Here is a 25,482-nt window from a genome sequence, read left to right on the forward strand (position 1 = left end):
GAAGTGGGATTTGGTTGCCCTGCAAGAAAAAATAACTTAACTATCTTCAAACACTGGAGACCGCTGTGACAGGGAGACCAGTTGACTATTGGCAACTGAACCTGCATTGGGCTTCCCTGCTGCAACGTGAATTTCGATTCCTGAAGCCGGAGACAACACATGAAGTTCGTGGGACCCCAGGGTGCCCCAGGAAAGCTCACTGCATCTCTTCATCATCTCAGCATACTTCATCCCCATCATCATGACTATTTCTAGGCTGGACTGAAGAGTACCCCAAGGACCTTTAGACTGCTAATTACAACAGTTAAACTGTTCCCTTGGCCCTGAGTGGTCCTTGTGACTGGCCCCAGCTGGTGTGGCTAATCAAAGAAGATTCTAACTGGTGTTTTAGCCCATTGGCTACTAACTGCTTGCAAAGATTTATTTTTGCATTTAAGAGTAAAGTAACAACATCATTTACTTTCCTTTGAAAAATCATGTCTCCAGTTCACCTCAATAGATTTTTGTCAATGTGGATAAGGATATAGTCTATTTTCATAAATTGTCTGATTTGTATTGTATCATGTTTCCTTCTTATTAACGGTTTTCATACTTCTAAATGATTTACACGTATTCCTTTGCTTAAGCTCTGTGCCACAGCTAACCAGGACCGGGCTAAGGTTTGTCAAATGAACCTAACAGGACCTGATGAAGATTGTGACATTATTACACGGTGAGATCGCACAACCACACCACATAACAGTCCACTTTCCAGCAAACGTGCATACAATTGTTTTGATGTATGGGTCTGGATTGTTCCACAGACTGATAAAAGCTATATGAAGAGTCGTTCTCTACTACATGCCTGTGGAGCGACATGTGATCACAGAGTGTAACAAGCTAAATCCTAACGATTCACACCCTTCAAGCCAAGGAACCTCAAGCAAACCAAAGCCCAAATGTCAATAGCACTTTTGCAATATTATAGTTCTAATTACACGTGAAATATTACTGCAACAACAAGCAATGGAATGGAGCATTTGGTTACAACTCCAACAGGAGGACAAAAGACTATTGAAACTTGTTCAAAGCCGATATCTCTATAATACAATTTGAAAAAAGCAGATGTAATCTTCGGAACAATCTACGTAATGCGCCACATTCTTCTGATGCATGGTTCTAGATATTGGCATGGGCATAAGAAATATTAGAACACAAAACATTGATACGTTCAGGAAACCCTTAAATAATCCGTTCAATATCAAATTAACTCAGGAAAAGGAAGACACCCAGCCATTTTGTGTGTATAGCAACTTACTTGGTATGAACGCAGAATAGCTTTATTAGAATGCCTGCAGCAGATTCTTCAGCGCCTAGTTCAGGGGAGTCTTCTGCCAACAAGACATTAGAAGGAGGAAACCCGTTAGAGCAACAAATAGTCACACGTTATTAAGCACAAAGATAACAGTACTCTTACATCCTAAGCTAAAAGGACATCCCTACTGGTGAATGAGCACATAAATAAATTGGTTTGAACACCAGATAAAGCACAGCCACTCTTTCTCCACTCTACACTCCAAAGAACAGCATCCAGATTCCAATACTCCCTTTTTTGTCTTTACCACAGACCTATATGGACAGGAATAGAGATGGCAGATGTGCTAAATAAGAGAGGGTCTGCCTAGAACAGGAATGCAAACATTACATGACCTCAATGTCTCATCTCCCTTGCACTACATTCTTAGAAAGGATAAACTGAATGCTGACCTGACAGGTAGGCAGCAAGAACATCAAACGAAGGCATTTAACTAAATAGGAACTTTAGTGGGACAAATTGAGTCGCCAATTCAAAAGCTCATTTAATGTACAATGTTTACAAAAAGCACAGCGAGTAGCCCATGTGTAGGCACTGAGGATGATATTCTAAGGGTGGAGACACCAAAGAGAACCAGTGATGCACTGCACCCAACATGATGGGAAATATGACTTGAAGGGACTTTGAATAGTATTCCAGAAGGCAATAAAACAAATGGTGAGCTATAGGAAGCCTCTATACCTTCTTCACCAGTGCAAAACTACCATAAGTAACAAACGTTTACAAAAGACTAGAAATCCATTGTGGACATTAGATAAAAACATGAAAACACTCCTCACAAAAATGTATTATGAAATTTTCTTTCTAAGTCAATCTGGTTGATATGAAAATCCAAAAGGAATGTAGAAAAAAGGGGGACGTGTAAAAAAAAGTGCCTATGTTCATGAAACCCAAATATGGTTCTAAGCAAGACAGGGTAAGTAGAAATTACCTTTGGGTAACAGTCTTTCTGGTCGACAATCTATTGTTCCACAGATACCTTGCAGGTGCTAGTATGGATCCAAAACTCTTGGAATAAGTCCCCTGAACTGAAAGGTGTTGTTCAGAGACTCAAGCCGCAGGACTGAATAGCTTTCCAGCGATGGAGACATAAAGCCAGGTAAGGTGCAACTATGAGATTTGATATCACTTCCAATCCTCTTCTTCGCACCCTTAGAAGAGAACAAGACTGACATGGTGAAACTTACAGGCACGCACCACAACACAATGCTAACTTGGAACCTTTTAAGGAAAACCTTGAACTCACTCCTCAGAGAGGGGAGTAGGGCAGTTGCGAGGACTCTGGATAAAGATAAAAGTATCCATCAGAAAGGTGGCTACCAAAGGTAAGTTCATTTTAATTCTAACTGATGACTCTTCCTCCAGAATTCACACCTTACAAATCTCTGCTAAAACAGCCCACACGAAAACTCTAACTGAGCCAATATGTTCAAAAGCCAACCAGAAGTGCTTAGAGCAAAGATCGGGCCCACACTTTCGTATGGCATAGAGATCTTTAAGGGAAAAATGAACAAATCCCTAAACAAACTGACAACCAAACTCTATAAGAAACTGCTTCACCTGCCGAGTACCTCCTCGCCAGCACAGGTCAGACTAGAGCTGGGCTTAACTAATTATGAATCCTCCAATGTTGGCTCATATCTTAATCTGATCCACAAACTAAGGAAGGCAGAAGCTGGCACCTTGGAACTCCTGGTCTGGAACGAAATTAGTATGAGCAATCCGGGAGGAACATACGGCCGCCTCCTAAATAACTACATCCAACAAACGTCTGCTGCGGATCTCTGGGCCCTCAACCCAAGTCAGACTGCCTTCAAAAACACAATCAAAAAAGTTATAAGACTGAAATCCCTGACTATGGATAAAGCTCTCCTTGCGAAACGCAGCCATGCTTGGGCAGTAGCCAACTCCTATAAACGACTTTACCCGGCAAATTATCCTTCGATCACATTCTCCTACCATCTAAAGCGATGTCTGATCGCCCTAAGACTGGGAGACTGGCGCTTCCTACAAAATCTCCCTGTATGGCGGCAAAAAAGGGCTGATCAAACGTGTAGAGGGTGTGGGTCTGTAAGCGAAACTTTTTTGCATGTGCTTTGCATATGCCCCTTCTTCATTTCCCAACGCAGACGCCTACTCAGGCCGGAATGGAACAGGCTGGGAGTTCGGACTTGCAGACACGCCATTACTGCTGCTCTGTCCTTAGAAAACACTGCCTTAAACATAAAATTGGCCAAATTCGTTCAGTATGCCTACAGGCTTCTAGAAAAATTGGACTGCTGTGTAGCATAATGTGTTCCTAACCCCATTTGCATTGTCCGGGAGTGCTATTTTTAAATTGATATGTTGCAGTAAGCACTGATAAGAAAGTCACATTTTATTCTGTTTTTATTTTCTTTATTTTTTAATCTCTTTTAAGCTGTAAGATTGTATTAACGTGCTGGAAGAATCTTTTAAAGATATGTTTTATATCTAAATAAAGAATTTATTACTTACTACTACTTAATTACCAACCAGCTACCTGAAAAAAGTGACCTTGTTTAATGACATCTAGTAGTCCAAAATTACATCTACCACCGTAGACAGCAAATCAAAGACGTTGCAAATTGCACTTCTATCGTTACTACAGCTATAAATGACTCAAAACAGTCATAAATGTAGAGCTGGAGCTAGGTCCAGCACCACACATGGTCAACCACTGTACTATAACACCCTCCCATAGACAATAATGGCAGCAAGGACTTGACATTACAGATCATAGGAAATAATGTTAAAAATAAATTAACTCATATCAACTTAAAAAAAATATTAATTATTTTAATGGTCTACAAAAGTGTGTAACTGTTTGTGTGTGTAAATATAAAACACCTTCTTTAGTTTATTACAAAATGTTAAGAATCTTTCTTAAATGTAAAAATGTACAATTTAAATTTTTAAATAAAATAATTAATTTAATTCTGGACATAACTTAGTAATTTGTACTACATAATAAACAAAAATACTTTTTATATGTTAAGTGTTTTGTTTAACTATTAAGAAATACATTCTGATTTAATATTCAGAATAATTCAATATTTAATTAAAAAATAAATGAAAAATGCTGTAGCATTATTTCTTTATTTTGTTCTACATTTCAAATAAACATTTTAAATTGATTTGCATTAATATCGATCTTAAAATATTTTGTGACCTCTAACTTGTAAACGTTTCCCTATACTTTAACATGGGAGATCACCACCAGATGGTGGAGATATCCACATTTGTGTGAAAAGTTACAATTAGTACCTTGTAAACTGTACACTAGTAAACTGGGCTCCATCCCAAGAATTCACGGGGTTTAGACATGCAAGTCTCCACTTTGGAGTAAATGTACACCCATAAATGGTGAATAGCCTAAAGAAGTAAAGGGAAAGTTGGCGACAGTTTCACCCACACTAAACACAGACCTTACTTTAAGCTACTGCACTGCTTATACAGTATATAACCTGCACCGTACATTACATGCTAATCGTATGACAAATGACGCACCCGGCCCCACCTAGCTATAACCAAACCACGTGAAACGTGAGAGGCCTCGGAAACCCCAGGAAATGCTGGCACATTCTGGCATACTTAGACCGACATAATATACATGTTGCAACGCTTCAAGAGACTCATATGGGCCCCAAATCCCCGGCCACGTTCACATCCCGAGGGGCACCGTATAGATGGTGCTCGACATACTCCACTTATACTCGAGGGAAAGGTAATACTTATCAAGAAACATGTCCAATACGTACCGATAGGAGAAATGGCTGACTCTCAGGGGCGATACTGTATTACATGGGGTGACTGTCATATCAATCCGTCACGCTCGCTTAATGTTATGGCCCTAATATTAACGCCCCTACGTTCTTCAATGTTCTCTGGGGGAAAATCCTTGACATAGGCTCCACTCACGTGGCATAGGGGTGGGGGGGAATTTAATCTAACCCTAGACCCAACGATTGATCGCCAACGCCCATAACCATACCACTTGTGACACCCCCCCCCCACGCCAACTGCCCGGCTGCCCCACGCATGGGACGACCTCGCCTACTGACTGCACAGCCACGACGTGCATGGATATTGTGAATCCCTCTCGTAGCCCATCGCCCGACTCCCGTCCCTTCTAGCGACGCTCCTGCTATTGCCACCATGCTCCCCCCCACAGTTTTGTCCCCCCAGTTGCACGACACCACCACTATACGACCTGCACGGGCCCTATTCCAACGACCTCCACAGCAGGGACTTCCACGACTACTGTTCCTCTTTGTCCCCCCAGGTGGGGTTTCCTGCCTGCATCACTGCTTATTTACCAGTTTGAGGAGCCTGTGTTATTCAATGGAAGAAATGCCACATTGCCTAGTTTTATATGCAGAAAAGTTGCGTGATTGGCTGACCGCGGCTGAATGTTGACGCCGCGCCAGCAGATGATTCCTCCAACCTTATGCTTGCTAATGCAACAATAAAAACAAGTTACAAAAAAAAAAACGCCCATAACCATACCACTACACAGGGGCCAATGACAATTATTAGAGATCTTCACTGCCCATGACCTGATAGATGCATGGCAGAGTTTACACCCAGCCGCCAGAGAGGGCACTTGTCACTCCTCTACACACTCCACGTGGTCGAGAATAGATGGATGGCTGATCACTAGAGGGTTCAAAACATGGCTTATGTCCGCTCGACACCTGCCGAGAACATACTCGGACCACTAGCTGGTATGGTTAACCCTGGCTCCTCCCTGCTCATTGTCTCCCTACCAAAACTGGAGATTGCCGGTGAATGCTCTCCTAGGCATCCCATTCCAATCGGAGCTAGGACAGGAGATCACTGATTTCTTCCAGCGTAATATTGACACAGTCCCTCAGTTCTCCACAGTATGGGAAGCATTCAAGGTGACTGTTAGAGGAATCTGCATTGCAAAAGGGGGAGGCATATTGAGGGATATCCGCAATACGATCAACGGCTTGAAAATGAACTCAACTCGAAAATCAAATGCGTTCAGATCCAAGCTCTCACTTGAAGGAGCAATTCAGAGACAAATTGACAGAATATCAAGATACGGCAGAGAGAGAATGCAAATTCCGCTGTAAATACTTCTGAGCCTGACAAAATGGGGAAGGGGGAACACCCTGGAAAGGCCTTTGCCGAGCTCACTCGCAAACCCAGATTCCCCAATACCATACTGGAAATTATTGATCACGAGGGCAGAGTCTGCAGGGACACCCCAGACATACTAGACACCTTCCATGCCTTTTATACCAAGATATACACAACACACAGGAACCAACTGATGGAGGGTGTGCCCTGTTTGGAGGACATAGAGCTGGGTTGGCCTAGAGATGGTCAGAGGGAATTCCTCCTAGTGGATTTTGAGGACGAGGAGATACGCTCTGCAATTATGCAACTGCAATCTGGCCGCGCTCCAGGGCCAGACGGCCTAGCGACCGAATTTTATAAAACATACAGTGATGCCCTTATGCCTATTCTGAAGCAAGTATACGAGGAGGCGCGAGAGATATGCACGCTACCGCCAACAATGCGTGAGGCACTCATCATATCGCTCCTCAAGCAAGAGATAGATGCAACTCTTACTGGCCACTCTCGCTTATCAACCGCGATGCCAAAAACTTGGCCAAACTGATTGCCAATAGAATCAGCCCTCTGATGACTGCTCTGGTGTTACCAGACCAATCAGGCTTTATATCCGGAAGAGCAACATAGCATAATCTCCGTGCACTCTTCGCTCTAATGCAGGACATCGAGCCAGATCAGGCGGCGGTGGTAGTCTTTTTATACGCCACCAAAGCCTTTGATTCCCTTGAATGGGACTATTTGGCCAGTGAACTGGTGAGAATGGGATCCCCCCCTTTCCCTGCTTGGATCCAACTATTATACACAAAGCCGCAAGCCAAACTTTTCATTAATGGAACATGCTCCCCCAGGTTCCATATCACGAGGGGAACAAGGCAAGGATGCCCGCTCTCCAATTCGCTCTTGCCATGGAGCCGCTTGCGCCCAAGCTCAGGCAACATCATCGTGAGCATGCTCTCGTATACCAGGAAAGACAAATTCTTATCTCTGTATACGCCGATGACCTCACATTGTACTAATGCGACCCCGAGGAAAGCTTGAATCGCATATTGCGGGCATTCCTGCAGTCCGGGCAGTTCAGGCGCTACTCGGTTATTAACATTAATTGTAGCAAATCACAAATTTTCCCCCTCACAGACACCGTTAAGAAATACACCAGACTTCTTATTGACTAGGTGTGAAGACGAAGTAAAATTTCTTGGAATAGTGATAACCAGAGACAGAGAAAACCTCAGGAGGGCCAACTATGGCAGAGCACTAGACATACTTACAGACTCCATTACACGATGGATAGCAATGCCGCTCTCCTTAGCGGGCCGGATAGGATTGATCAAGATGGCCGTCCTCCCAAAACTACTCTACCTCTTCACCTGTATTCCGTCTGCACACAGCAAATCCTTTTTTAAAGCCCTCAAATCACAACTGATTCGACTGATATGGGGGGGCAAACAACCCAGGCTGAAGTGGAAGGTATTAACTCTACCCTTTGATAAGGGAGGCTTGAGGGTTCTCGATATGGAGCTATATTTTTTGAGCGCCCAGGCACACTTTGCGGCTTACTGGATGCACCCACCACCATACATGCCACACCTTGCGATAGAACACTGGCCCATGGTTCCAACCCCTTACTCTGCTTATATAAGCGTGCCCACGAATCCTACATGAGCAGATCCAATCACAGTGGAATGCACAAATAGAGCATGGAGGGCCATTACTAACTGCCTGAAAGTGGACACATTATACTCGCCACTTCTGCCACTAGCCGGGAGACTAGATATCCCAGTCACGAGGGAAGTTGGGTGTCAACAAATGCTACGTAAATTAAAGGTCCGGACTTGGGGAGCACTGTACGAAGACGGGATCTTCCGTACACTGGAGCACTTTTTTTTTTTTTTTTTTTAAAGACTGCCAACCCTCAACTATAGAGTTATTTATGTACGCGAGGCTCCGCCTTGATGTAAAGTCCGCTACTTCAGACTTTCACGCCAAGACCCCCACCTCCGCTCATTTACATGCCTTATTGCAACGGTCCTCCCCTACACATACAGTATCCATGCTGTACCATGTCATTATATTGCTTGCCCTGACCCAGGAAATTGATCCACAATCAGGGGGTCCTTGTTATTTACCATTGCCGAACCACCCAAATTAATAGCCGCCACAGCACCCACTTTATTACACTCCGGCACGATTGTGTCGCTTCAGGCTTAAGGAAAACAACAATTGTGAAAGATGCGGGAGGGAAGGAGCTGACTTTTTACATTTGGCATGGGAATGCCCCTCTGTCTTAGCATACTGGACAGCGGTGACAGACACTCAGACAGATAACAGGGGAACACATAACCAATACCCCGCCCACCACACTGTTGGGATATACCAGAGATTTTAAGGCGCCCTTAGGAAATACAGGGTGGCCTGCAAATGTGGGAGAAGGCGAGCGCCCAAGTTCAAGGATTGGATGGAGACCTCATATATTGCCAGGAACAATTGTCTGTATATGCAGAGTTGATGCCACCCACATCTCGCCCTCGAGACATTTGGGAACCGTTACGAATATATTTACAGGAGCGCAAGGACACAGCAGGCTAAGAAGGGAACACTTTTGGGGGCCTGGAAATGTTGGTGCCGGTAGAATGATGGGAGTGGACCTAGACGGGGAATACCTAAGAGAAATGTATGGATTATGGAATATACTCTCTGTAGGGCGCCAGAGTGCATCACTGATAGCCAAAGTTGTACAAGTTATGTACTTGCCTTGTAAGTTACTGTGTATGGTCTGTATTCTCTCAATCTGATAGAACAATGTCCTAAAGTGAAATTGGCAAAATTCTGCTGTAGTTTTACTGTCCTTCTCTGTTTATTGTGGTAAACTTGAAAAATAAAGCATTAAAAGAAAAATCCAAAGTTATGTAATGGTACCAAGTTACCTGCCTTACTATGCAAATACTGTTGCTTGGGTTCATCGATCTTCCCCAGAAGGTGTTGGTGCCTTCGGTTTTCGATGATAATTTAACTGCCCTAAACCATTTATCTGTTAATAAAAAACATTTTTTAAAAACACCCCTCTAACAATGTGTGAAGTTTATCAGAGAGTCAAACTCTCTCTCTTCTGAAGTGAGCACTGACAGTTTGGCATAGAAATCTTTGGAGAGTTATGTACCGAACAGGAGAAACTTGTTTATTCAGTTGCAGTTTAATAGCACCTGAGGTACTGGGACTTAACTACCAACCACTGATGATTTAGTACAGTAGCCAATAACAATCAAATATAAAAAAAATATGATTCACAGTAGATGGGTCCTGTTTTACCTGTGTTTAGGCCGTCACCCTCCTCATCCGCTGGGAGCACCTCAGTATGCCTTAGTCTACTACGACTCACATCCTGGATCCCAAAACTTAACACCGGATGTGTCAAGAGGAACTCTGAGATGGATGAAAAGGCAGCTTGCCCCTCCTCTTGGTTCTGTGACAGCTCCATTACATACAGCACCTGGAAACAATCAGATTAAATTGCTATTGATCTTTTCTTCAAAAGCAAGGGAAACCAAGGCAGGACTAGCAAAACAAAACCTTTAATGATCAATGAAGGGTTTAATGACTATTCATGAACCAGTAAATAGCAACCTTGCTCTTATTGTTGGTCTGGGTGCATTGAGGTGAGTTAATATATTTTGCCTTGAGAAAGTATAAGGCATGAGCCTTTGAAGAACAGCAGTTTTCTGTAGCTCTTCCCACCCCAAAAATATAAAAATAAATAAAAGAAACTGTTTAAAGGGTGCCCAAAACGGCATCACCAAAACACACCTGCAAGGTTCACTCTCTAATGGCAAAGTAAGTAGATCTCATAGCACAAGTAAGACTGGCACGCATTAATAGAGGTACTGCTCAACACCAATCTACTTGCCCATCTCAATAGGACTGTATCTACTGAACAGACATTATTATATAACAGTAGCAGTAGCATTTTCTCTAATCAGAGACTTCAACCATTGAGAGATTGCACTAATTCTAAGTCAGCTATAGTACCCAGCATTCTATCACATCATCAAATGTCAGAAACAAAATAAAAACACTTTCCTATAGAAGTCTTCACTTAGCCAACAATCACTCCTTTAAAATAAAGCTAGACTTACTGAACCATGGCTCATTCCCAAAAGATCATCAACCAATTGTTTATTTATATATGGAGATAATCTCATTTTTTCTGGGTGTCAAAGCAAATGGACCAAAATCTGGGAGAAAACCCCAAACCAGCAGTGGGGACAAACGAGGATTGTGTGGGACTTACTTTCCGTTGCACATCAGTGAGAATTAGGTATTCAGCAGAGAGATCCAGGCAGGCTTTCAGGCCCGGGAGAACACTTGAATTGAATGGGTCCGGTGAAAAACTGAAAGCATCAAAGATGGCAAAGAGCAACATTAAAAAACCAGTAGGACATCAATAATTGAAGAGTTTTATGTAACCAACCTGCATGTGAAGTTACTTTAAAGATGCCATTTATTTTATTTATCAGTGAACCAAAAGGCACTGCATGCTGTATGTAAGCAGCTTCAGAGATACTCAACCTTAAGATCAGTCAACAGGGAATCTGAGGAGTGAGGGGAGGATGGTCATATAGCCCCATCCTCCCTATTTTGTAGCATGTATTTATAGAAGATGTGATTGTATCATACTACAATGTAATGGAGTATGCATTTTATATATTTATGTGCGATATTTTATGGCCAAAATTGACTGAACATATATATATATATATATATATATATATACATACATATATATATATATACACACACATTTATACATATACAAACATATGTACACACACACATATACACACGCATAATATTTTTTTTCATGAATGAATGTTTTATTGCACAGGTACTTAAAACCATTTGCAGTATAGCTTACATCCAAAACAAAACAAAAATATTTTAAATGAGAACTTGAATTACTTAAAATCCAGACATTAAAAAGAGTTCGCTTGGGATAATATCTAATTTCAAATCCAAAAAGTATTATACTATTCACGTTTTAAAAGGAGAAAGGTTACTTATATAGCATTATGACTAAATTTAATATATCATTTTTAAAATATGCCTTTAGTCAATTCAACAACAAGACTATTTTCTAGAGTCTGACTTGTTGCAGGTCGAGTCTCCTTCAATATTACCGGGACCGTCTTCTTCAATAAGTCGAAGGCGCAACTCGTCCATATATCTCCCAAATCTAACCAAGTCTGACAGTAGGGTGCAAGAGAATAAAACCAAAGCTGCTGCTTTCACTGTCCAAACTCCTTTGCATAGCCACATTGGCTTTAAAAGCTTTTGGTGAGATTGTAGCAGGCCAGGGTAGAAGCAAATCAATGTGTTACGAATTCTACATTTGATTTTGAGATCAAGGGACTTCCACCCGGGACTTAATTCTTTGATTATGAGGGGTACTAGTCTGGCCCACTGAATGTTTTTTAGAGCCTTCCTCCCCAATGCTTGACTAAGGTAAGACTGGGTTTAATGCTCTGTGTATGTTTCAACCCAGGTTGACCTCCTCCCATTTCATAATCTGCTAAATCAATTTTACGTGACAGGGGGAGGAGCTTCGCGCGCAACCGAGATGGCCGCATGAGCACAGGGCTCCCGGACCTTCGCCACCTCCGGCATTTATCCTGACCATAATCCTGGATATGACAACGGACCATCGCAGATGAAACCCAGCTGATATGACAGTTGCTTTCAAAATTTGATTTGGTCCAAGAGAACCGATTTTATGGTGATCTGAACTTTCCTGGCCTGCTCCACGGATCTGCCCCGGGCTCGAGTTGATGAACTGCCTGGTCGTAATTGAACAACAGCGTTCTCCCTGATCCCACTTTCGATCCTGGACTTGGCTTTCGGTTTCGCTTTCGGCCCGTACCCTTCTGCGCAGCGGATTTGGCCCTGCCGCCCACGGATTGCTTCACTTCACGGTCCCACTCTTGGGCCGGGACTGTATATCACCGCTCGGTGTGTGAATTGGAACACGCTGTACTTTGGTTGAGCATCTGTGGGTGACTTTGACGTAGCCATTTTCACCAGATCTCGGGGTCCCCTCGGGGGCACAGCTTCCAAAATGGCCGGCAAGCCCGAGGTTGAAAAGCGGAAGACCAAGGCTGTTCACCGTGGGGCTCCATACAATCTAATGTCATGGACCGATACACTCATCCCAAGGGATCCCCCGGTGGAACGGGCAGGCCCCCAGCGGACAAGGGAGACGACCCTATGGCGGACGAAGACCCGACTCTGCACGATATCATGGGCGCCATTGCGAGTATGCAGGCCTCAATTGGTGTGCAGTATGAGACCCTGGCGCAAAAACTGGATACAGTGGCGATCGATGTCACCTTGATCAGGGCGGATTTGGCTAAAACGAACGAAAAGGTTAAATCCCTGGACTTGAAGACTTCTAGCCTCACGACGGATGTCTCCGATCTGCAAACGGAGGTCCGCGATCTACGGTCCTCTAATAACTCTTTCTCCCGTCGTTTGGAAGATTTTGAAAGTCGTTCTAGGCGGAACAACGTCCGTATTGTGGGTGTCCCTGAGAATTCAGACAACATAAATGTTGACCTCATCGTGGAGGACCTCATCGTCAACCATCTTGCACCCAAAGGCCTTAGTAAATTCTTTGCAGTGGAGCGGGCTCACAGAGTCCCGGGTGGTAAACCTAAGCTGGGTGCTACCCGGCGGCCCATCATCGCCAGGATATTTCATTTCCGTGATCGGGATGCTATCCTGCAGGCATCGCGTTTGGGTGGCCCCACGAAATTTGAGAACACGACGGTGAGTTTCTATCCCGACTTCACTCAGTTGGTGCAGAAGCAAAGAATGGGGTTTCAAGGAGTGAAGAGACGATTTAGAGACAGGGACATGAAATACGCAATGCTATTTCCAGCCCGACTACGTGTGGAACATAGAGATCGGACGTTCTTCTTCGATCGCCCGGAGGCTGCAAGTGACTGGATCGACACACTGCCCAGGCAGCGGGAACACCCTGAACATTCTGGTGGAGCTGAGGGTGGACTGATGGACCAGGAATAGTAATGCGACTTGGTTCGCTGGACTGCGCATAGATCTTTCGGCATGGTTTGCGGACCCTTTAACTTGTTTTAATTGAGGTGGTCCTCCAGGGGCGGCGGGGGGAGTGAGTCTCTTCCTCCTCTGGGGTTTCTTTTCGTAGATTAGTTATTTGCTTGGGGCGACAGGCACACTGCAAGTTGGGGGGGCCTTTGAGTCTAACGCAGGGGTGCAGGGTGGGGGGTTTTGTTTCCTGGGTAGGTTTGGGGGAGGGGGGGAAGTTGTTATTGTTTGGTAAAAAAATTAAAAAAAAATAATTAAAAAAAAAAAATTACGTGACCGTTGGTAGCATTGTTTGTTGATTGCATTTTTGATGAACAGATAGTTTTTGTCCTCTTGAACCCAATTTTGTATTACCAGGTCCAGAGTTTCCACTGCTTCCCGCATGTAAAGTTGCCATGGGTTGCTTGTCCTTCCGTAGATCGGTTTCAGAATGCTCTTCAAGGTTCCAGCGGGGCTGCAAGTACTTAATAGTATTTCGCCTGCGTACCCAGACATTCTTTATTCTGTTGCATCAGACCAAACTCCAGGCGGATCAACCTGTTGCGAGTATATTTTGGTAACTTGAATATTTATTTATTTATTTAACAGATTTCTAGAGCGCATGGCTGCCCGTGAGCGTCCCAGCCTTGCATTGTGTTTTTTCTAGCATAGTGTCCAATTTCCCTCAGAATGCCTGCTGTGCATACCCCGCTATTGTCCTTATTTTGGCTTGTAGTACTTTTCTGATTGGAACGGTTGTTGGACTTTGCATTTTCTCATGTAATTTGAACAGGGCGAAGATTGTCGACTGTACTTTGGAGTTCATTTTGTGTAGATGTAGAGTCGCTTTACCCGATTCACTTAACCAGCACCCAAGGTAATTGTAGCATTTTGCAGCCAAAACAATCTCTTTGCCCACAGGCCATTTAAGTAGTGCTTGTTTTAGACAACAACTGAAAATCATTACCTTGGTCTTGTGAGAATTTATTGTTAATTAATTTCTCTCGTTGTAACTGTTTAGGGCGCTTAGAGCCCTTTGTAGTCCAATTTTGGTATTGTCCATCACCACTAAATCATCAGCGTATTGTAGTATTTTAAATTTGTTGGTTCCGATTTTGGGGATTGAAGGTTGGCATTGTGGAGCATCTTACCCAGATCTGCTGCATATAAGTTAAAAAGTGTAGTGGCAAGTACGCCTCCCTGTTTTAAGTCAGCGAATTGTTAAGCACTTTTTTGTTGTGGTGTTGTCTGCTAGTTTACCTTTAATCCAAGTAGTACAGTACAGCAAAATGATGGCATTGAGGAGACCAACTGGAATTTGCTAGTTGCGCAATTTAGCCCAAAGCTTTATCGGGCCACCCCATCGAAGGCTGCTGAATGGTCTACAAAGCAGGCAAAGACAGTTATTTTTTTTTTTACGTATGCTTGCTGGCTTAAGTACGACGTGGCCATGATGTTCTCAATTGTGGAGCAGCCTTTGCAAAATCCTGTTTGATAGGGTGGGAAGATTTCATTCTCTTTAATCCAGCAATTTAATTCTATCAATAGGGTGCTTGCATAGGCTTTCCCTTCAATATCCAAGAGGGTAATTAATCTATAATTTGTTGGTTCTGTATTGTCTCCTTTTTTTAATATTAGTTGTAAAAATGACCCACGCCATAAATCTGGCACCTTGGCCTGTAATCGGCTTCGATAAAAAGCCTGGATAGAACTTTTCCCTAATATACCGGGTCTTTTCTAAACATTGCTCCTGGAAGACTGTTAGGCCCGGGTGCCACGACTTTTCTTATCTTTTTTATCACATCAACAGCAGACCAGTCTTGTTCTTTGCCCAAGGTTTCAGTTCTGATCTCCACATCTATATTTGTATTCTCCATGCGGCGTTCCGCTGTGTTTACGGGATGAATGCTTCCTTCCTTTACTATGTAGATTGAGGAGACGTGTCTCAACCATGCATCAGCGTGGACCGAATTACACCTGTCCACATTACCTTTTTCCAAACGGGCTAAGTATTGTCAAAGCTGTCGATGTTTATGGGGATTTGTGAGCTCAAGGATCGTTAGCCAATCTTCCTATAACTTGTTTTGTTTGGGCATCCATAGCAGATGTTTACGCTCATTATATAATTCTTTGCACTTATCATGTGTTCTTAGCATCCCGGCGATCCTATGAGCTCTTTTTGCCCTATTTAGGTTACATGTTATTTCACTGAGTTTTGTGTTGCCATGCCGAGTTTGTGATTTGGTTTTCATTTTTGGTTGGAAACTGGCTTTCTTGTGGTTACTGAGAGCAGTTTTCAAGGCGGAGGTCCATGCCATTCACTTATTCATACTGGGCTCAATACCAGGATTTTTACCTCTACCCTCTGTTCATCTTTCCATGTGTTTAATATGGTGGCCTTGTGCTCATTCCATGTTATCCTTCTGACTAATGAGTATTCCTCGGTCCCTGTTGAATGAGCTACTATGGAAGCTTGTTCACGTTGCTTAATAATGATATTCAATTCAACATGGAGAATTGTATGATCGCTGGTATTGTGTGCTTTTATTTCAAAATGAGCTATTTCCTGATTAAGTTGACTGCACAAAAAGATAGTCAATTGTCGAGCAGTTCTTAATTGTTCTTAATTGTGGCCGTTCCTGAACAGTTTGGGTAAAAAAAAATTGTATTTCCTCGGTGGACTTAAGATCATAATTTTGTAGGAAGGTGTTGAAAATTCTTTCTGAGCTAGTTAAATGAATCCTGTTACTTGTCTTCGTTCCAAGGTGGTGCAAATTAAAATCAACCACAATCACTTTAGCTGATAGCGAATGAATACATAGAATTTCCTGTATTGAAATAATCACTGTTTTTGTAGCCTCCAATTTTTACTGACCATGCACGTTTAATTATACGTTTATTACCAAGATTGAAGCGCTACCTTCTCTATCCCTTTTTCCCTCAACTACAAGTGCCTGTAACATATCTGACTCTGTTTTTAGCTTCCTTACTGTCAACTGTTTTACGTGTTTTACATAAATCGAGTTCCCGCCTGATGGTCTCCCCTGCCAGTTGCGTTTAAGTGCTAATTTGTGGAAACCGGCTAGCCTTCCAGATGTACAGGCTCTGTGGCCCAAGTTTCTAGTAGGCATAAAATGTCTCCTTCCTGCAGTATGTTTATTGCTGTTGCTTGTTTAAGAGCTTTATGTATGTCCACCACATTCCAGGAAACTATTTTAAGATTGGATTTTCTGTTTTGGTTGAGGCATGAAATGCTAGACTTTTCCACTAATGTGGGATTTATGGTAGGCTGCTCTCATGGGATCGGCGAGGCATCAGAAATAACCACTTGAACATCAGGAATAACGAGTACAGCGTTGTGTCTCACTACTTATCCTGCTGTGTTGATCCTTCTGTTGGATTTTATGTGGTGTGTCATCTTTTACTGTCCTGTTTTTGAACATATCCTCCTGTGTTCTGACTGATATACTAAGAATTTTATAATTCTGATCTGGTTGTATTTTCGCGGTCCTCTCAATAAGCCATGCAGTGCTCTTTTACTTTCTTTGTGTTTTTAGCTATGTTTGCTGATTCAAGTAAAATTAACAGGTACTTTTCTTGCTCTGGCAACATTATTGCAATCCCCCAATTTTTAAAGATTTATTTTTCCCCGAGCACCACGTCTAACATATGGTGATTTATCCAAGTCACTAAAGTGTCTTCATTGGGGATATCTCCGTCCCTTGATTCAAATTGAACACTGACAATGTCTTCACTTTTTATGTGAGACAGTGATGGTATGTGTTGTAGGAGCCTTAATAAGTTCCCCCTATTTAATGTATCGTGCCTGCCCTTATATATTTATATTGTGGTTGAAAAATGCTTTTACATGTATTACGAGTGTAGGGATAATTTAATGTCTTGCCGGTCTCAGGCTGTAGATGTATTGTTCCTTTGCCTAGTATCTCTCTGTGTAGGTTGGATATATTACTGGTCGCAGGCAGTAGGTTTTTTAGTCCTTCACAAGGTGTCTCTTTAGGAAGATCACAGGCTGTTTTATCCAAACAGGTTTCAATTGTGGCTTCTGAACACATACACATATATATATATATGAACAAGCTCCTTCTGGGAGTGAAACGGGTCATGGACGACACCATGTCTGTTTATTTCATCTTTGTGAAATAAATTATACTTCACTGGATAATATCGTTGCTGCCTCTTTTCATCTGCTTTGATTTTGGGAAAAAAAAGTTACGTTGAGAGGTCCTTACCTGATCGTTCTTTCACCTCGGATTGGTGAAACAGGCACATTGTTATATACATATATATATATACACACACACACACACACACACACACACACACACACACACACACACACACACACACACACAACTTCCCCAAATGTTAAAATGGCAAACTGTACAGCTTAATCAGGAAGAAAATGTTTTTTATCACCATGTGAGGGGCTCCTCATCACAAATCTTAAAAGGGGGCGAGAACTCACCGCACAACCTGAAGACAGGTCCATGAAATTGTGCACCACATCTTCAGCTCTCTGTTTTGATCTGCCCCAGTGATCAAAAACCTCCAGAATGGAACACTGCATAAAAAAGGGTAAAATAGGAATTAGAAAAAGCTTTCAAACAAAGCAGAATTAATATACACTGGTTACACCAAATCACATAAACAAACTTGTTAAGAACTGGGTGCGTTGTCAAAGAGTCCTGGACAAGAAATATAAATTAAGAGAAATAATAGCTTCAATTCTTTTGTAAAGAGGATGGAAGATGGGCTGGGGCTGCAGGCCTAAGTGCTGATACATTGAAAGACCTCAACGGTGGCAATGCATTTTTTCTAATGCATACTCCAGCTTGTCACAGATTACTCATCTAAGAAAAAGACCCAGACATCAGAATTGATGTGGAAAATGCTTTTATTTTTGTTGTTCAGTTCTTAGGTGATTCCAGATACTCTAAAAGCTAGGCACAGTCACAGTAAGTGACTAATGAGGCCTGAATAAATGTAAACACCAATAGTGTCAGTTACAACTTAATAACCCACATTATAGAAAAGAGAAGGAGCAAAGATATAGACAGATAATCCAGAGAAATGCTCTTGAGATCGAAGGTAAAGGAGTGAACGAATTATCTGTAGGACGATTACGTATCCATTGAAATACACATTATTAAAGTGCAGCAACCTTTCCTCCCAATGTATATTTCTTTTATCAAGGTTCTTATCTAGATCTAAAACCGGAGAAGTCTCCGAGACTGAGGCACCACCTAAAATAAAAAACTGTATTACAACGGTATGTCAACATAATGTTTTCATCTGTCACCTACATGTTGAGCCAGGAATGACTCTTTAAAGGTATGAAGTAAAGGCCAATGTAGCAGCTCTGCAGATATCCTAGATATCGGCTATTCTCTGAAGAGCCAAGGAAGCTGCCATAAACCTAATGGAATTGGCAATAACATCAAAAGCAGTGGTCCTAAACATGTACCTTGTGAGGAACATGATGTTAGCCACTTATTCTATACATACATTTTTTTGGATTGCTACAGAGCACATTTTATGTTGTGAAGAAGAGCTTCTACAGCCTTCTCTAGAATAGTCCTTTCAGTGCCTACTCTAACAACTGTTCCCAATGTTACACTAAGGCAGAAGCACAAATCTTCCAGGATCACAAGCCTCAAAAACAGTGTCGCTGCAACTCTGTAGTGATGGATTGTGTTCTCGCAAAAGTTAATTGCTGGTATCCTGCTAAACGTTATGAGAGAGCCAGTAAGATGCTTTAGGTAGTAAACAATATGACTGTTTCTGTGTAAGGAATATGTGATGGTAGATTCAAAAGAGTACTTTTGCAACAGACAGTTTGTGTATAAGCTTAAAGTCGTATTACTAAATGAGCCTCTTTCTCTCATCACCCAATGATTTAATATCTGGGGCGAGTTTCATCAGCACATCTAGATAGCTAAGGCATAGCTCATGAGAACATATCTAGTATTCTGCTAATTGCAGCATGATTACATTTTCAAAGCATGCACACAAGCAGCTTAATGGAAACAAGCAACATGGGCTCGCTGACACATTACGCACTTAAAGATGCTCTAAATCAGCATTATAGAATTTGCCAATTTCCCTTAAGGAGGTTTGCAAACTGTGTTCATGTGAGAATTATGAAAAATCGTAATGTAAAAGATGGACATTAAAAACTGTGAAGCCTCCAGGTTGGGGAATTTTCGAAATCTACAACGTGTTCAAATGGTATTCGGAAACCTTTTAGAATTATACTTGGTAAGTCTGGGGGCATTAGGCGGGCGCTATGTGGCGCCGGACCAAGATGGCTGACCTTTAGTGAAGCTCTCGCCTGGCCGAGCCTTTTATTATCCTAACACATCATCCTGACCTGATTTGGAGCCTCCTATCCAGTGCTACCGAGACCACCTGCACGAGAGGGACGCAGCGACACCAAACTCGCCTCCCAGATCCAATCGAGGCGTGAGCTAGTGGCCCCGTTTCCCGCCTGCGACCTCCGGCGCTGCCCTGCTGGTACCGCCCGCCAGCCACGTCTGCCAATAAAGACCGGGGATCTGCGGCCTGTGGTGGGGTCCGGACCCTTCACGCAACCGACTGCGCTCGGCTGCCCCGCTCCCCTCACACACCGGGGGATGCAGCCTGATGCATTTGAACGCCGCATTGAGGTGACTAACAAGGAGGGACGTCCCTTCAATACTTACACCGAGTTTTGTTCTTCCTTTATAGTGATCCGCATTTTTTGAGCCACAAGGAATTTTGAGTGAGTGCCCATCAGCAACATTACGCTGAAGAACAAACAGGATCCAACTATTCCACATTATTTATCCTTGCAGGTATTATTACCATGTCTTTCCTGCTCTTGTGATGACCTTTCAGAGTGAATTAGTGTAATTAAATAAGCCCTTTCCTTTTGTAGGGATTGTCTACACGATTTGACCAGCTCCAGAGTGGTTCCTCCTCGTGGTCTACATTATATATTAAATAAGGTAATTTCTTCGTCTCCCTTATTCAGATTGTGAGCTGTTTTATTAATTTCAGGTCCTCAAAAACTGTATTGTTTTTTAGGAGGACATTCATTAATTGATCAAGATTAAGAAGAATATACTAGAATTACTTCCGCCGTTAGGGTAAGCTACTGACCCTCGGTCCTTCCTTTTTTAACTCTTATCATTTCGTCAGCAACAGCACTCACACACGAATAAATTTCCTTGTCTTATAGGGTCATCCAACAATATAAGGTTGCCCGTTTTAGTCCTGATGAAGACTCGCACGGCCCAGGCTTAATTAACCGTGAGGCCACAAAGTCGAGTCGAAACGTCGACGCTCATTTGATCTTTGACCTGGACCTGTACACCTTTATTTCCTTGTGCATCATAAATAAGAATTGTACAGGCTTCTAAATGAACTTAAAATTATGGATGAATTGCTTTATGGCCAGGTCCCATAACAGGGATGATTGTTGATCCTTTTGTATAATGAATAAAATTGTTCTCTTTTTATGTCACGTATTTTTGCAATTCTTTTCTTTTCTTCCTTTATCACTGAACACCACTTGATTCACATCTTTCTATTTTGCACGCTCCCCTTGGGACAACCAATATGACCTATATGTACTGAAAGCTCTTTACATTTTCAATAGTGGTAAAAAATAAATAAATTACCACATATTTATCTTGCTGTTGCTTTGTGAGATTGTTAATTTATTGATGAAGAGTAGAATATTATACTCTAGCAATTGAATTATGAAATGTTGACTAATTGTGATATTGTGAAGAAATAGTCTTTGGACCATTGTATTATAATATCGCATTGAGGTGAGAGGCGCCCGCCGCCGCATTGTACTAAACTCTGCACGGGGACCGCGCGTTGCTCCTGCGCGTCCCCGCTGGGAAGATACGCCGAGTCATCTTGCTGGGAGACACCGGGGATCTGCGTGCTGCGGCGGCGGCTAGGCCTTGAAGCAACGCTATTGCCCCCCGACCGCCCGAACTACACACCACCTCTGAGGTTCTGCAGGTTGCGGTGGCGGCTAGGCCCTGATAGTGACACCGTCGCCCCTGACCGCCCGAATTACACGTCGTATCTTGGGCAGCTCGCCAGGCACCTCACCACTGCTGCGCTGGGAAGAGGAGACTTCACCCGCATGGTGCCTGTGCTTTGGCGGGGGCGGCCTAAGGAGAAGACTGGGTGGCTTTGCACCTCCCGACGCGCCAACACTTTACCCCACCTGAGCTTCCCTTACCTTGCACATAACCTGCAGGGCCTTACTGATTTCAGCTCCTGGGGGGCAGCTACATAACTGGTGACGGCGCCCATGCCACGGAGCTCCCCACAGCGTGCCCCGCAGCCCCTACTGCAACACTAGCCCTATATCTGCGGATCGGAGAGGCGGAGGCCTAGACATTCGCTGGCACTGACGTAGAGGACTGGATACTGGGCACATTGCTGCTACACGACGCCGGCAGACTCTTCCCTGAACAGACAGCTCCTGCCGATATATCGTGGCACAACGCCCAACAAGCATATCCTCCCAGGGCCCATACGCACACGCGTGGGGAGAACACTCAGTCTCCGAGAGCGCTGCCGTCTGGTGACAAGGGTCGGAGCGCTCTATCTTCACCGCGCCACCCGCACTGTGCCGCCATCTTGTCTCCTGCGCCCGTGGCCTGCGACATCCTAGGCGCCTACGTGGCATCAACAGGTGTTCCTCCTAGAAGCGGCTGCTAAAAACGCCGGTGTGGTGAACAACCTGACGACGTACCCACGCTGCACGGACCCTAGCCACCCAAAGTACACTTTTCTACTGCCCTGTTGTTTGCCGTTTAGCGAGCCAAGAACCTGGTGGTTTCTACATCACTAACCCACACAAATCTTCCTGCCTGGTGTCCAACGACTCCCCCTGGCCTGGACAATTCACACCCTACTGCGTGTCAAGTCCCGAGGCGCGACATGGGCCGCACGGAAGCCAAACAATCCAAGATCCCATTTGCATCCAGAAAGGTCCCCGGATCACCGCCTGCTGAAAATGGAGAATCTGCGACGATCGCTGTTGGTCTACTCCAAGACTGGTGAAGTATCTATGGGAGCTCTGAATTATGGTCTACTGTATACATGTTGCTCGGCCACCGACCTCCGTCCCACGTGTGGCTACCTTGCTGTTGGCTAGGAGGCCTGTGGGTGCAAGTAAGGAGGTGGAAAGGCAGGTATGGCGCCCCTAGTGCTTCACTCCCCCTATGGGCGAACCCCTCGTTACTCCGCCCCTTTTGAATGGGGGCTATTCTTTTTTCAGACTGGGTTTCATGTTGTTGGGTGGGACTTATGTACCCGGCAAGTTGGGGCCAGCCGGAGTGGGAGAGGGTCCATTGGGTTTAACTGATGCACTGCCAGAAATCAAGGATGAGATGCCACATTTGTACTACATGTTGATCTTTACACATCGGTATGGGTACGACAGGTGACGCACAGGCACTTCAACAGATTAAGCTAATCTCGTGGAACGTCCGTGGGCTGAACAACCCCAGGAAGAAACAACAGATTTTGGGCTACCTAGACCGACATAGGGTGACAATTGCCATGCTACAGAAAACACACTTGGCGTCAGGGAGCGCCCCCCACTTTGCATCCCGATGGGCTTCATGCCGCTTGTTTTCCTCTTACTCTTCCTACTCCAGAGGGGTGACTATTTTAATTAAACGGGGAGTGGGATTTACACCACTAGGGACGGACACCGACGCGGACGGCAGATTTTGTATGGTATGGGGGAGACTCCTATCGCACACTGTCCTTTTCGCATGCTATTACGGACCTAACATTGACAACCCCGATGCGCTGCTGCTACTATGGGGCAAGATACAAGCGTTGGATATCACACATGTCTTTCTAGGTGGGGACTTCAACACGACACTACGACCTCAGGTCGCACCCCCTCATGACGCATTACACGAATACACACAAAACGCTACTGAGTATTGTAGAGGAGGATCGTCTGCTGGACGCGTGGAGACACAATCACCCCACACTCAGGCAAGGCACTCATTTCTCTGCGGTGCACTCCACGTGGGCGCGCATAGACTATGTGTTTTTATCAGCAGGCCTCACACACTGGCTGACTGGAGCTGTACACCTAGCCTGCACGTTCTCGGACCACTCCCCTGTCCTTTTAGAGCTCCAAATCCCTGTGGACAGTTCTCCCTACCTGACCTGGCGCCTCAACCCCGCCCACCTTAGCGACTCGGCCTTTAAGGCCGAATTAGGCCAAGACATACAAGACTTCTTCGACCGCAACACAACGTCAGTGTCTAGCCTCACAACAGTTTGGGAGGCCTTCAAGGTCACGGTACGGGGCTGGTGCATTACTAAGGGGGGTGGAATCCTTAAATCCTTACGAGGGGTTATCAGGCAGAACTGCGCGTCCTGGAACAGGATCTAGATCATGTTACGCGCGGACACGAAATCAAAGCCCAAATGAGGGACAAACTAACTGAATACGAGGAGGCAGCGGACAGGGAGTGTAAATTCCGCGGGAAGCCGTACACTGCACGCCACTATGGAGAGGGAGAGTGTCCGGGGAAAGCTCTGGCGGCCTCGGTTAGACCTCCCCGAATCGCCAACTATGTCACCGCATTACAAGACGAACAAGGCACTATTCACAGAAACCTGCCCGACCAACTCTGCATCCTCACAGAACACTACACTGTGCTCTACACTTCCCATAGTACCATGCCAGTGGATCTGGACACTTACCTAAACGACACCGCCATAGCTTGGTTAGGCCCTACTCAACAAAAATTCCTTCACCATGAACTCAAACGTGCTGAAATAACAGAAGCAATCATGTCAATGAAGTCCGGTCGAGCCCCCGGATCGGACGGCCTCCCGATAGATTTTTATAAAACATATGTTCACTTACTCTCCCCCATTCTTAAACGGGTTTATTATGCAGCCCTTGAGGAAGGCAGTCTACCCAACTCCATGCGCGAAGCCTTGATCACATCTTTGCTTAAACCAGGTAAACCCCCCGAACAGTGCGACTCCTACCGGCCCTTGTCGTTATTAAATACTGACATTAAAATTCTAGCGAAAGTCCTAGCTACGCGCCTCAACTTTTTGATGGAACGACTGGTCCTGCCAGACCAGGCTGGTTTCGTCCCTAACCGAGCGACGTCCCACAACTTGCGAACGCTACACGCAGTGTTGCAGGACATAAACCCCAATTGTGAAGCTGCCGCCATATTCCTCGACGCTACAAAAGCGTTCGACTCGCTAGAATGGGATTACCTACTTGAACTTTTGGAACGCATGGGGATGCCTTTCAGCTTCCTGAACTGGGTGCGACTGCTGTACTACCGACCGAGCGCTACCGTGCTACTGAATGGGTCACGCTCTTCCCCCTTTGAAATTCACAGGAGCACTCGTCAGGGATGCCCGCTATCCCCGGTTCGTTTCGCGCTTGCCATCGACCATTGGCAGCTAAACTCAGACAACACCATAACCACCGGGCGCTCATATATCCGGAGAGACAGATACTCATCTCACTATACGCGGATGATATGACGCTCTATGTCACAAAACCCCAAGATAACCTAAATCCCATACTGCGCGAAATTACAAAATTTGGTGGTGTCGCTGGTGTACAAATAAACTGGGCCAAATCTGCTATATTTCCTTCAACGGATAAAACACAGCCTTACCCCTTAGATTACCCCCTTGTTTGGGAAACGGATGAACTAAAATACCTGGGCATCCGAGTTACTAGGCAACTGGACACCATGATCAGGGCCAACTACGGCACTGCCCTGGACAAAATTACAGATAATATCACTGAATGGATACGCCTCCCGCTGTCAATGGCAGGCCGCATCTCCCTCATTAAGATTGTTGTGCTCCCAAAA

General features: G+C 44.2%; 1 protein-coding gene across 1 annotated transcript in view; it reads right to left on the minus strand.

Moving 5' to 3' along the window:
- EDC4 (enhancer of mRNA decapping 4) overlaps positions 1-25,482 on the minus strand; it is a 734,765-nt gene that overhangs the window by 471,155 nt on the left and 238,128 nt on the right. The window contains exons 10-13 of the mRNA XM_078670461.1: positions 18,057-18,152; positions 10,764-10,863; positions 9,785-9,965; positions 1,298-1,370 (exon numbers count right to left, since the gene is read on the minus strand). Of these exons, the coding sequence (XP_078526587.1) occupies positions 1,298-1,370; positions 9,785-9,965; positions 10,764-10,863; positions 18,057-18,152 (450 nt within the window). The remainder of the gene's footprint in view (positions 1-1,297; positions 1,371-9,784; positions 9,966-10,763; positions 10,864-18,056; positions 18,153-25,482) is intronic.

The sequence above is a fragment of the Lissotriton helveticus genome, chromosome 12 (genome assembly GCF_964261635.1).
Source record: "Lissotriton helveticus chromosome 12, aLisHel1.1, whole genome shotgun sequence".
Lineage (NCBI taxonomy): Eukaryota > Metazoa > Chordata > Amphibia > Caudata > Salamandridae > Lissotriton > Lissotriton helveticus.